Raw genomic sequence first — 13,883 nt, forward strand, 5'->3', positions numbered from 1 at the left:
TAGGTTCGTTGAACCGTTGGATCCAGAGAGATGTCAATTGATCGCATGGCTGGACAAAGCGATGTCGATCCAGTTGTATGTGTGTATATATATATATATATACGTCTTACCTTTCTGTAAGACGATTCGGCCGTTATGTATGTATGCAAGTACGTTTCGTTGCATCCATCTGGATGATGACACCAGGTTGAAGAAGAAAATATCATCCTTTTAAATACGATGAGTCTTCGAAAGTCGAAAAGATTTATCGTTCAAAACTACTATATTATTTGCTTCTTAAACAGATAAAAAAAAAAAGGATGATTTATAATCATGAAAAAATTCGTATGAATTTCTATCGGTCCAACGTAATAAGTTCGAAATCCTTTTGAAAAGGGAAAGAAAAGAAGAAAAAAAAAAATAGAGAAAGAAGAAGAAGAAGAAAAAATATCAAAGTAATCCTCAGAGGGAGAAGCTATATTTCACGGTTATTAGACTTCCATTTTTCTGTCGATCAATTAAAGAGAGGATTTATTAAGTTCGATTAGTTGGAAATTTGTGGAGATAAGGGAAACGCGTTAATCGAGAGAGTTTCGCGCGCGAAATGAACGTGATGCCTACGAGGCATCAACATCCTCGTCGTCCTCATCATCATCATCATCATCATCATCATCAACAATAACAGTGACTAAAGAGAGACAGAGAGAGCTATGACCGTAGGCTTCGAATATTATGTCACGCATTAGGCGATGAAGCCATGCAACACGGAGACGTAATCACTGAGAAATCCGGTAACCGACTTTCACGTTTACACGCTTACGTACGTTTTCATTGGACTTGGATTGTAAAATTGATCGATTCCATTCACAAATTTTTATCGCGTTCGATGATCGATTTTAGAAATATTTCTTCTGAAAAAATATATTTTTTCATTTTCGTTATAATTCGTCGTCATCGTGGATATAATTCATTATCATTATGATTATTATAATCATCATCGTTATTGATATTAATTTTTTCTTTCTATTTTGTAGAGGTCAGAAGCACCAGAGCACTATGCAGTTGAATTCGTAATAGTCGGACCGACTTAAAGGAATAGGGGGAAGAGGAATAGGAAGTGCTCGGGGAAAGTGGCGATAGATGATACAAAAAATGGCATCCACCAGTGGACACAAGAGGAACGGCTCGAGCTCGAGCATGTTCGCTCACAAGCGAACCGAATCCGGAGGTGGCTTCATCGGTCACAAACGATCCGAAAGCGGTCACAAACGGGCCGAAAGCATATCCAGTGCCTTTGGCCACAAGCGTTCCGAGAGTGGCCACAAAAGGAATGAGAGTGGTGGTGGTTTTGGCCATAAGAGGTGATTATACACATACACACACACACACACACACATATATATTCTTTATTTCTAATCCGTAAGCGATTAAAGAAATAAAAAAAGTAAAAAAATTATAAAAAAGGGGAAAATCCTCGTAGATTACTATGAACGTAGATTTCTAGAACTTTGCGAATGACCCGTTGGGCCCTTTCCCCTCCTCCACCCTCCCTCAAAGGGTTGTGCCCATGTGATTTCGAATAATCTGGAGAGAGATCTCTAACGAATGCCTAGAACGAAACCACAGGAAAAATCTACTATTACTACTACTGCTACTGCTATTACTACTACTACTACTACTACTGCTAAGGCCATTTTTTTTTTTGTATACCTCATTGCTCGGCCATTTTTAATCGGGCGAACGAATAAACGCACAATCTTTTCGCGGATTTGACCGTGCGAACATTAATCCGATCGATCGACGTCGCAGCATTTCGCTTTAACGAATCTACGAATAAACGAATCGTGAAAAGGTTGACATACGAAATTGCTCCGTTCGATAAACGGTAAAGCTTTTCGGTCGTTAAATCGTGCGTGCCAAAGAGTAATTGATCTCTTTTTTCGTCCTTTCTTCTTTCTTTTTTCTTTCTTTTAAATTATTATTATTTCTCTTTTTTTCTTTTTTTCTTTTCTTTTCTTTTTTTTTTTATGTATATAAATTTCAAGTAAATTAATAGTTTCGTCGCGAGTGTCTCGCAATGAATCGTCAATGAAAGCAACATTAAGTAAAAAATAAAAAGAAAAAAAAAAAAAAATTTTTTTTTTTTTACCGATTTATCTCTCGGCAAATAGGGATCATCCTACACGTGACGTTGGTTTCTAAAGCTACTAGCTAATACAAGAAAGGCACCGCGCTTAATTACGTTCGATTAATATTCGTCGGGCATCCGAATCCGACATCCGAATACGTCCTAGGTCATATGTCTTTTTTAGGTCATCGTCCATTCCGGTTAGAGTTCTATTCGTCTTAGAATTTCTTCTATGATTTACATAACGACTTTGAGAAGAAGGAAATGAGTATTTTAAAGTCATACGAGAAAACGTTTGCCACGAACTCTTACGTCCTCCGATTCGATTATGTGATCACGTTTTCTTTTTTTTTTTTTTCTCTTTTTTTTTCCTTCTTTTTGTTCTTGCAATACTTAAGAAAGAATTAAGAGAAAAGAAATAAAAAAAACTAAACCGCATGACGATGTCGTCTCATAGCGAGTTTAGAAAATCGTCGACTAGATACGCATTTTCTCGTAGAAAAAGTTCTCGTTGCTGTAGGAAGACTAGACTATTCTTATTACCCTAACACAGGTAATACGATCCTTTGGTCGAAGGGAGTCTTGCATGACATCCATGTGAAGCACGGTTAAAGTCTCACCAGACAAGTCTATTCCAACGAGATAGGGTGTCCTGTCGTAGACTATTCGACCTTTCTTTTCTTTCCGCAATGCAATCGATACCAACACAGGTCTAGTGAATTTTTAAGTTCCTGTTTCTTTTTTCCTTTTCCTTTTTTTCCCCCTTTTTTTTTTCATTCTCAATCGCAAACATAAAATTTGTACGTAAATAGTTATTACGTCCACGATCGTGACATAACGAGAATATCGTTATCGTTATCGTTAAGCTAACTTTTAATTAACGTAGTGCGAAAATATCATCCTTCAGGTCCGAGTCTGGTAGCAATTATCACGCGGGACATCGACGGAACGAGAGCATGTATGCCATGACAGGACTGTACGCCGAAAGTGCTGGCACGGGAACCGATGAAAACGCGGATCCTCTGCAACCAAGCGGTAGCAGACTGACTCATGACACCGTAATAAGATGTCATAGTAGAAACCCAAGTTCCGGCCTTGTGGATCATAGGTGAGTACATCGAATTGATTTTTATTTTATTCGCGTATCGTATCGGGTAACTCTTTAGATCGTTTTTGTTGATCAAAAGTTGGTTTGATAAACGTTTGGTTTGTTTGAATAAAAAAAAAAAAAAAAAGAAAAGAAAAGAAAAAGAGAAAGAAAGAGAAAAAATAAAATCGCATTAAATCATTCATAACAAAAAAAAAAAAAAAAAAAGAAAAGAAAAGAAAAGAGCGAGAGAAAGAAATGGATTAAGTATGAAAATTTAAGTATGTTAAAGCGAGAAGAAAATTCTTCGATTCTACACGAGCACGTTCTCGCTATAATACGTCGGAGCTTCGTCAACAATATATCGTGTTAATCGTACGAGTTTACATACACGAGCGTGCAATTTTTTTTCTTTCTTTTCTATTTGTTTTTGTTCATGTAAATACGCGATCGTTACGCAAGCAACTCACGCGTAAAACCACATTGTTTAATCGTGCATACATACATGTATATATATATATATAAATATCTATGTCATTTTCGTCGGTATTCATTTAAAATGGTAGACTACGATCCATGAGTAATACTGTGATTAACGATTTATAATTGACACGAATAAACTATAAAACTCTGGGTGTTCTCGTAGAGAAGAAGAAGGAAAAAAGAGAGAGAGAGAGAGAGAGAGAATAAGAAGAAAAAAAAAAGATATTCAACGAAGAATCGAAGACCGATCGAGAGATATTTCTTTAATGGTTCGTTTAGATGCTTGATTTTTCTACGTAAAAATTTCTCTTTTGAAAGATGGTGATACCGTATTCCCTTCAAATAGATTCTGTGAATTCGACCGAAACGGAAGATGAGAGGAGGAACCGTGAATGCGTAATCGCGGACTCGCGTCACGATAGCTCTGCGAGAAAGTCTTTTCCGGTGGGCTAACGAGAGAAAGATAGAAAGAATAAAGACTAAAGAAAAAGAAAAAGAAAAGACAAATAGGCAAGAAAGAAAGAAAGAGAGAGAGAGATAGACTGTGACGCGGCATCGAAGCAAGAGTATTGCGAAAGCGTTTCGAAATGTTTGCACGAGACGGAATCGCGACGTAAGACTTTCCGGATCGTAGAAAGTGAGACAACTATAGGAGCAATAACAGCAATACCACTGAGCATTACGTTGTTGCTCGGTAAAACGATGCCGACCCTGACACGTATCCGTCGTGTGTGTCTACGCGTGTGCGTGTATGCGTGCGGAATAGATTTGCGGAGAATATTTTTTATCTAATTGTTCCAAGCACACTTTCGCCAACCCTTTCGGTCGATTCGAGAGTTCTTTAGACGGAAATCAGGTTAATGGTCGGTCCGATACCCTTCCAAAAGAATCGTTCAGCGTCTTCTTCTTCTTCTGTATTTTTTTATTTTTTATTTTTTTTACGTTATCTAGATTTACGAATTTTTATCACTTAAATGCTCTTCCATATTCTAAGAATTTACGTCATTGTCTTTACGATATGACGCACGAACTTTAAGAAAATATACGTTGATACGTATGTATACACATTATGATGATATAATCGTTAACGATCGATATTACTTGAACTATGTTAAACTTAATATATTCATGCTTGATATAAACTATCTGTAAGTTTGTATATTGCTACTTTATAGACTTACACTTTTGATGATAATCGTTGAAATATTTTTCCAGAGACTTTATCATCAAATGTCACAGCAGGAATCCCAGTGCTTCCATGGTGGACAGGTAATGAGGGAGAAAAGAATTACGTAGTTCTAAAGAATTAAAAATTTTTTATTATTATTATTATTATTATTTTTTTTTTTTTTTCTTTGTAGGACCGAGAAAGAAAGGGCCCAAACGCCACCGTTCAATCCAGACTCGAAGGACTGCGGAATTCTAAGCTGTAGGCCCGCCTTCATCCAAAGATTCGCCGGGATAAAGGTTGGTAATCGTAATTCGTTCCACGAACCATCGGTTCGGCGTGACTTATTTTAAGTCACAAGCCGTTACTCGTTAATTCGTCTCTTTAACGGGTCTACGTGGATGTACAAAGTTTGTCATGAGTCATCGTCTCTTGCGGGATTAAAATCTTTTTATATTACTCGTTGCGACGACGAGTTAGCAGGGAGCAAAGTTTTCGACGTTAAAAATTTTTCTTCAAACGATACGTATATGGGTATCGTTGTAAGCTAAAATAAAAATATTCGACGGGTTTGGGCGTTGTAAGGAAGAAAAAAAATATACGTCTTATATTTTTAATCGTTTGTTGGATTACAGGTGTTCGTGTTCCTCCTTTCATTCCTCGTAACTCTACAACAAGCACTTAGTTCTGGTTATATCAATTCTGTGATCACAACTATAGAAAAAAGGTTTGAAATCCCGTCCAGCCTCTCGGGCCTCATCGCCAGCTCATACGAAATAGGCAACGTCATTACTGTCATCTTCGTGAGCTATCTCGGTAGTCGCAGACATATCCCTGTTTGGATAGCCATTGGCAAGTACCTTCAACAGTAACGACGTTCGCTCTCGTTAATTCGATCTGCTATGTCATCGTGTCTCTGTAATGACGTTAACTAATTTAGGTGCTGTTATCATGGGACTGGGATCGATGATCTTTATGGTACCGCATTTTACCGCCGAGCCTAATTTAACGACGACGTCGAACAATTCGAGCTCCGACAATATTTGTCGTGGGGTGTCGTTGCGCGAACAGGACATGGGACTCGGTAAGTTATGGAGGGGAAAAAAAAAGAAGAAATAAATAAATGAAAGTCAAAGAAAAAAATTTGCGATGCTTTTATTATTGATCATTTTGATTACAGGACGATTGTCATCGGGTTTATCGTCGCCGCACAACAATTTGAGAGGCGACAATTGTATACAAGGATCTCCATCGAACGCCGGTCCTGTTATGCTCTTTGTGCTTGCTCAGTTATTGCTAGGTTGCGGTGGTTCTCCTCTATTTACTCTCGGTACCACTTATATAGACGATCACGTGAGACCAGAGAGTGCTTCTTTGTACATCGGTAAGCGTACGACTAACCAGCCTCGCCGTATGAGAATTAATTTATCACCGAAAGCAATACTTTCTCCGAAAACATGCACTCGTACCGTATGCGTTTTATTTTTCTAGGATGTATGTACAGTATGGCGGCTTTTGGACCAGTATTAGGTTTTCTTCTTGGGGCATATCTCCTGTCGTTCCACATGGACTCTTTCTCCGGGACGATTATTAGTATCGGTAAGTGAAATGTTATTTCAGGTTGCATTCTATCTGGATCGAATCGTTTCAACAAATTATATTTAGATCCCGGAGATCATCGATGGGTCGGAATGTGGTGGGGCGGATTCTTGCTCTGCGGTTTACTACTGATAATGGTAGCAATACCGTTCTTTAGTTTCCCTAAAACATTGCAACACGAGAAGGAGAAAATAAGGATCATCGAGAAAAACAAATCCACCTCTCAGAAGGAGAAAGAGCAATCCAAGGAACCGAAGAAGGAGAAACTGGATGATACTGGATACGGTAAAGACGTGAAAGGTAAACGGACTGTTAGGATTCTTAAGAAGATAATAAATACCTGCTAAAATATGGTTTATAATCAACGTTATTTTCCTTAGATATTCCGCGTAGCATGTGGAGACTGGTTTGCAATCCTGTATACGTGGTGACCTGTTTGGGTGCTTGTATGGAATTGGTGATCGTCTCGGGCTTCGTTGTTTTTCTACCAAAATATCTCGAAACGCAATTCAGCCTGGGAAAGAGTCAGGCGAGCATATTTACCGGCTCGATAGCTATACCGGGTGCGTGCATCGGTATCTTCTTCGGTGGATGTTTGTTGAAACGATTGGAACTGAGGCCTAAAGGCGCTGTTCAGTTTGTTCTTGTCTCCAACATAATATGTTTGGTTTGTTACGGTCTCTTATTTTTCTTGGGTTGCGACAACGTGAAAATGGCCGGGACCACTATACCGTACTTTAACAGCAGCACGAAAGGTCCAGAACCTTTCCAAGTAAATCTCACTGCCGCATGCAACTTCGGTTGTGAATGTCGAATGACCGACGTCGAGCCGGTCTGTGGAAATAACGGCCTGACGTACTTCAGTCCTTGTCACGCTGGATGTACAGCCTTCAGTTCGAAATCTAACTTTACGAATTGCGCATGTAAGTCGATGGAAGAAGACACGTTCGTTACTTATCGTCCAAAAAAAATCTCAGGACTTGAAATCGTCAATGCGACGTACTATCGACGTTTTTCCTCGTTCGCAGGTATACACGGTAATTTAACCATGCTGCCACCAGCAGCGCCAGAATTCGCGGAGGTAACCGTGGTACCGGTAGCGACTGCTGGTCCGTGTACTTCGCCCTGCAGAACGATATTTCCCTTTTTGATTCTTCTATTCTTCATGACGTTTATCGTGGCGGTAACCCAAATGCCTTTGTTGATGATAGTTTTAAGGTAAGTTGCGAATCGATGACGAACGAACGAACGATTCATAAATCATTCTTAACCCGTTTATTTCGTCACGCTATAGATCCGTATCGGAGGAAGAACGTTCGTTCGCTCTTGGTATGCAATTCGTAATCTTCAGACTGTTCGGTTATATACCAGCGCCTATTCTTTTTGGTAATTTGATAGATTCGACGTGTTTATTATGGAAAAGTACTTGCGGCGAGAAAGGCGGCCGATGTCTCTTGTACGACATCGAACAATTTCGATATAGGTAAGGATATATCCTCGAATATTTGTGTCGCAATCCTTTTGGAAATACAACCAATCACTGTATCGCGTTAGGTACGTTGGTCTTTGCGCTGGCATCAAAATCTTGGCACTAGCATTGTTTCTGGTTGATTGGTGGCTCGTAAGAAGGAGAAGACAAATGGAGGATCAAGCTCCTTCCTTCACCGTCAATGAGTTCGTAGGATCGATTATTAGTCTCGACAAATGTAAGTCCGCTTTTTTCAAACTTATCAACCTATCAATTAATCGTATATGGATCGTCTCTATGTACGGCGTATATCGAATCGTACTTGCCTTATTATAGTATTTGAGGAAAAACCTCATCAACATAATTTAGGGGATGGCGATGTGAATTCACCGAGCTCGGACGGATTAACGCCATCCTCTGTTTCTTCGCCCACGGAGCCTACGAAGTCGACGAATCTCGAGGAAACGGAATCTTCAAATCACACGCAGGAATCGAACGAAACGGCGAATCGTTCGAAAAACGTGATGGACGTCGATGTACCGGACACGAGGCAATCAGCACCATTTGCCACCCACGAACAGGAAGTAGATACGAAGCCTTCGATTGGTAAATCAGAAAGTCGTGATCAGAATGTTTAATGTTTATTTCGGACTAGGAATTATATAAATAAATCTATCGAATTGGTGATAAGAAAATTTGTGACAAATTATTAGAGAATTCATTGTAAATATAAAGTGTTCATTGTTGAGAAGCGCGCACTAATCTTTACAGTCATAGAACCGATGTATACGACTGTCGCACTCGATGAATAACGAAGAAATGTGACTTTCGGTGCTCGTGAATATGTTTCGAAGAGATTGATATAAACGGAGTGGAACGAACTTGCAGTCAATATTTTTCTGTTAACGCGATCGTCGCGCTCAGCATGCGATCAAACTCGATAGAAATATATATATATATATATATGTGTGTGTGTATAGATATAGGTATATATATATATATATCATATATATCGGATTAGTTTTCTATGTATTCGTATATTTCACGTAAAATGCATACGTAGCTATAAAATATTAAACTCTTGTATTTGAAAAAAGAGTGCTGTTCATCTTCCGTAATAATTTGTCACAGATTTCAATGAAATGGTTTAGCTATTATAAGAAGATGATATCAGTAAGTGTACATTTTTATGGCATTGCGATGTGTAAATAGTTTAATGATAGGTTGTACGACTCGTTTAAAGAGTGCAGTTCGAGACTATACCGTTATTGTGTGGCTGAATCTATACTGTTTTTACTCTAAACGATACATTATACGAAACGATAGCACAAGATAAGGCTAAAGATTAAGTACACGGAGAAACGATGCGATTTGTCATCGTCTTTGGTACAAGTTTCAAGAAACGAGCCTTGATCGCGACTGCTACGTAAAACAAAAGGCCAACGCGAAGACGAAATTGTAAATATAAAAATCCTGCCTTAAGAACTACAAGACTAGACAAAACTTAAAGTTAAATATAATTAACTAAGTTAACGAAACTAATGATCTATATATTTAAACATTATTATCCGCAGATCAAGAGCTGAGATTTATTTTATAACTAGATTTTAGGCTTTCTCACAAAAAAAGTAGTCAATTTAGAAATAGCAAAGATTAAAATGACGAAAATCATAGTTGAATCAATAGGATACAATTGAATGGTGTAGTAGAGTTTTATCTTATCCTTTCTCATAGATATATTATACACACGGTCATAATCCCACGCTTTGAAAAGAGCGGCACGTGATCTCCGATGATTGTTTCTTCGGCTTCTTAAGTAAATGTATTTTATAGAATCTCAAGGTAATATCACTTGCGGAAAAATGGCTTTCGTGGAAAACGAATTCTTTTTTCTTTTTTTTTTTTTTTCTTTCCCTTTCTTATTTTTTTCTTTTCTTTTCGATATGATATTTATCGATACGGTATTTTGTAGAATGAAAGATGCTTCCAAGCAACGAGAATCTATATCATTTTCCGAACGTAAACTCTCGATGGATCGAGAATCATCGATCGGATTTCAATATCGATCTATGGGACCTTACTGTCTCCGATAAGTTTTTGGCTTCGATGCAATTAGCTCGCTCGTCACGAGGATGCTACTAGTTTTGTACCTGAAAGCCTCTCGAATCAATTTCGATGTATAAAAGGTGAACATGACGATGAAAATGACGATTACGACGACGACGACGACGACGACGACGACGACGACGACGACGACGACGATGACGACGACGATAATTATGATGATGATGACGATGATGAGGAAGGAGAAGGAAGAACAAAAAAAAAACTAGAAAGAAACTATATAACTCACTCAGGAATGAAATTCTATAGAGAGTAAGGGCACTTTTAATTTAATTCAGAATATAACATGAAACGGAGAAAAAAAACGAGTGTAAGAATATATTATATAAATATATATCTCTCGAAGCCAGGAAAAATTTTGCCTTAGCTTACGAAGGAAAGTATGATCAATTGATTTGAAGTTTTTATTTTGGATATTTTCAACTTTCTTATCCGCTCGACGTAAATCTTTTCGCAAAATGGAGTTACGTCAGACAATGTTAACAAAGAGATAGAAAAGGAAAAAGAAAAAAATGTCAAAGAAAAATGATTTAACGTGCTTTTCTATATAGGAAACGTAGTCTCTCTCGATGGGTATATTCAAAGAAAATTCAGAACCCTGCGATGCCGCAAATGTAAACTTTGTGCAAACTACTTACGTTCGCGTTTTCACACGTATATTTATCACACGGTATCACTCTTGCTGTTTGGTCCGTCACTGTCAATTTTTCAAAGTGTAGTCTACACGCTACTATATTTTAGAGGCAATTTTCACGTTTGATGTAAAACGATTCCTCAAAGCCGACCGTTCGCATCGTTTTTTCGAGACGGCGATGATCTCTCTAATGACTACGTTATTGCGATGCACTTATATATAATATATATATTATATATTATATTATATATATATATACCTATATAACTTTGTGATATAAATTTCTTCCGAGCGGTAGACTTTGACGAACGCCCGTAGATCGTAACAAAGAAGTGCTGTGAATAGAGGAAGAGAAAGAGAAAGAAGAAGAAGAAGAGGAAGGAGAAGAAAAAAAAAAAACGAAAGAAAATCTAAGTACATATACATAAATAAATGGCAAATCAAACTCAGTTCAACTTACACGTCGAAGAGAACGGAGAAGCAACCTCTCCACTTCGGACACTTGCAATTGTACATAAAATTATAGTTAGAGAAAGAGAGAGAGAAAGAGATAGATTAAATACCGTGCGATTCGAGCCATTTTTGCGTGTTCGAAGTCGCGGTCGTGTTGCCGCTTCGATGTTTCTTTCATTTTAATTCCAGAATGAAGATGCATCGAACCGATTTTACACGGCTGGCACGATATAATAAGTATAACGACTCTTGCGTTACTTAAGTACTTTTGTAAGAATTTTATTTTTGAATGATTATTTTTTAATTATCTCCCAGTATATTTGTCTATCTTTTTACTTTGTTCTCTCTTCTCACGACGACACGTAGTTCGTTATGTTTTTTCGTCGATCGTATTAACGTGAAACGTTCTAATCGAATGATTGTCTTTTAATTAATCTCCTGTTAACGTCAATATACACCCATACTATCGACAGAATAACTGCGATAACTATTAATACCGATACTACTCGCTAAAATTAGTACTACTACTACTACTACTACTACTACTACTACTACTACTACTACTACTACTACTACTATTACTATTATTATTACTACTATTACTACTACTATTACGATTACTCTTATCGCTATTATATTGTTATATATTTAATTACTATGATGATTATGATTTTAGTCTTGAATTTTCTTGTCACGAGACCGTAGTGCGTACGTAACATTCCCAAGCGCGGCAGTAATCTGGATTGAAAATATTAAATAGCAAAAGAAAAATAAATACGATCAAGTATTAGATAGGGTTTACTATAGTGATAAAATTTAAATCTAAAAATGTTATGTTATAATGTATATATAAATATATATATATATATATATATATGTATGTATACCGTACATGTATGTATGTTTATATATATATATATACATCATATATATGTATGGTTATCGTCACAATGTAAACTGCTTATAGATGTAATGTATTTTTTGTAGGGACCATAAATATAAGCAGAAACAATATACATATATAACAAGTTTCAATCGGTACCGAAAGTGCGGAGAGAGCAGGCACGATAAAGTATGTCAAATTCGTGAAAGCAATACATGCGTGGCACGAGAAGTTCCTGGAAATAATCGATTTGATGTTCGCGTATATAAATATATACGTTCGTATAAAAACGTATACATATTGACAAAAAAAAAAAAAAATTAAAAAACTAATAATAAAAAAAATATATTTATATTCGTGTATATATCACATGATGATATATAACGTTAATCGTATTAAATGTTAACGATAGAGAGAGAGAGAGAGAGAGAGAGAGAGAGACGGAGAAATAGAATACCATAAAAAATACGGAATTCTTTTCTCTTCTTGTGCGGAACTATGCACGCTAATGCGTTTTATTTTGTTGAATGAAAAATATCATATTTAAGGTATGAAAATAAATGAAATATAACGCGCTACACCGATCTTCTAGGAACTTCTCCGCGGGAGCAACAATTAATTAATTAAAGAACGAGATTACGGATCGCAAAGGAAAACGGACAAAAAATGAGAGAAACGGAAGGAAATTAAAAATAAATCAAGGATGCCGATAGTTTCCATTGATGAAAGAAGTTTTATCGGACTTCGTTGCGTTATGCATCCTTTCGGTGATAAATTGAAAAATAAATCAGTGCACCTCTTATGATCGTAATCGCGTTACTGGAAGTATGCCTTAAACTGCAATGGAGTTAAAGAAATATGGGATAGTAAAGAAAAATGAAGATAAATCTATGCGTAGACAGGAATATACATTACATAAATTTTAATTGTGATCGCGAACGACTACGAACGTCGTCGAGCGTGTTTCCTACTACGTATTTTGCGTGGTCTCGTAAAAAAACAATGCTGGATTTCAATGGAAAGCTTTCCTACCATATCAAAATCTTCAGTTTTTAACAATGGAAATTGATAATCTCGCGTGTTACGTAATATCTACGTTTAGGGAAAATAATAGAAGTAAGTCTTCTATTGAAGTTCAATGAAACGTTACAAATGGATTTCAGTCTATCGAATTTCGTTGTAGAATTATTATTATCATTATTATTATTACTATTATTATTATTATTATTATTATTATTATTATTATTATTATTATTATTATTATTAAATAGATATATCAATAACTATCTCGCGATAAGGAGGATCGTTAAATGAATCGAAAAATGAATTTATAAAAACGATCCAACACGATTCGAATTTAAGTTACGTGTAGTATCAATTCTGAACACTCGAAGCTCTTCTGCGGTTTCATTAAAGTACACCAGAACAATCTCGAATTCGTTTCTTATCATTGCAATCCAATTTGCAAAGGATGGTCGATTGCCTTATAATTACTTTCTCTCTTCTTATTATCAATGAATCCTTTTAAGATCAACTATTTCATTTTTGCCATGCTATATATATACAAAAATTATGGATGCATTGTTAAGTACATTAAGAGATAATAATCGCAATGGTCGAGATTGCCTTCTACTCAATTTTATTTAAACCTTAATTTTTCAAAAAGAGATAAGGCACAAACAAATAATGTATTTACAATGAATAAATGTTTTGAAAACTGTTATTCGTCGTTATTCATGTTTTATTATTATTATGTCTTTTTTGTAGGTGCAATCGTGAAATAATAAATTTAATAAATAACAGTTCAACGAGTCGATGTACAAGACATAATTGTATACGGATAGGAGGGAGGATATATTTAGATAAAAAAAAAAAAA

The 13,883-nt window shown here is 36.5% G+C and overlaps 1 protein-coding gene across 6 annotated transcripts in view; it reads left to right on the forward strand.

The window, feature by feature from the left end:
* LOC122631613 (solute carrier organic anion transporter family member 5A1) overlaps positions 1 to 13,729 on the forward strand; it is a 32,443-nt gene extending 18,714 nt beyond the window's left edge. For 2 of the 6 annotated variants that reach the window (XM_043817535.1, XM_043817534.1), the window contains 13 exons: positions 1,014 to 1,340; positions 3,015 to 3,215; positions 4,893 to 4,946; positions 5,039 to 5,144; positions 5,481 to 5,697; positions 5,786 to 5,929; positions 6,026 to 6,229; positions 6,337 to 6,444; positions 6,511 to 6,744; positions 6,825 to 7,662; positions 7,739 to 7,927; positions 7,999 to 8,150; positions 8,249 to 13,729. In XM_043817535.1, the coding sequence (XP_043673470.1) occupies positions 1,120 to 1,340; positions 3,015 to 3,215; positions 4,893 to 4,946; positions 5,039 to 5,144; positions 5,481 to 5,697; positions 5,786 to 5,929; positions 6,026 to 6,229; positions 6,337 to 6,444; positions 6,511 to 6,744; positions 6,825 to 7,662; positions 7,739 to 7,927; positions 7,999 to 8,150; positions 8,249 to 8,550 (2,970 nt within the window). In that variant the 5' untranslated portion in view covers positions 1,014 to 1,119 and the 3' untranslated portion in view covers positions 8,551 to 13,729. The remainder of the gene's footprint in view (positions 1 to 1,013; positions 1,341 to 3,014; positions 3,216 to 4,892; positions 4,947 to 5,038; positions 5,145 to 5,480; positions 5,698 to 5,785; positions 5,930 to 6,025; positions 6,230 to 6,336; positions 6,445 to 6,510; positions 6,745 to 6,824; positions 7,663 to 7,738; positions 7,928 to 7,998; positions 8,151 to 8,248) is intronic. The other 4 variants (XR_006327745.1, XR_006327744.1, XM_043817536.1 and 1 more) reach the window with 4 other exon arrangements.
* Positions 13,730 to 13,883: the final 154 nt, after the last annotated feature.

Source organism: Vespula pensylvanica, chromosome 9 (genome assembly GCF_014466175.1).
Source record: "Vespula pensylvanica isolate Volc-1 chromosome 9, ASM1446617v1, whole genome shotgun sequence".
NCBI lineage: Eukaryota > Metazoa > Arthropoda > Insecta > Hymenoptera > Vespidae > Vespula > Vespula pensylvanica.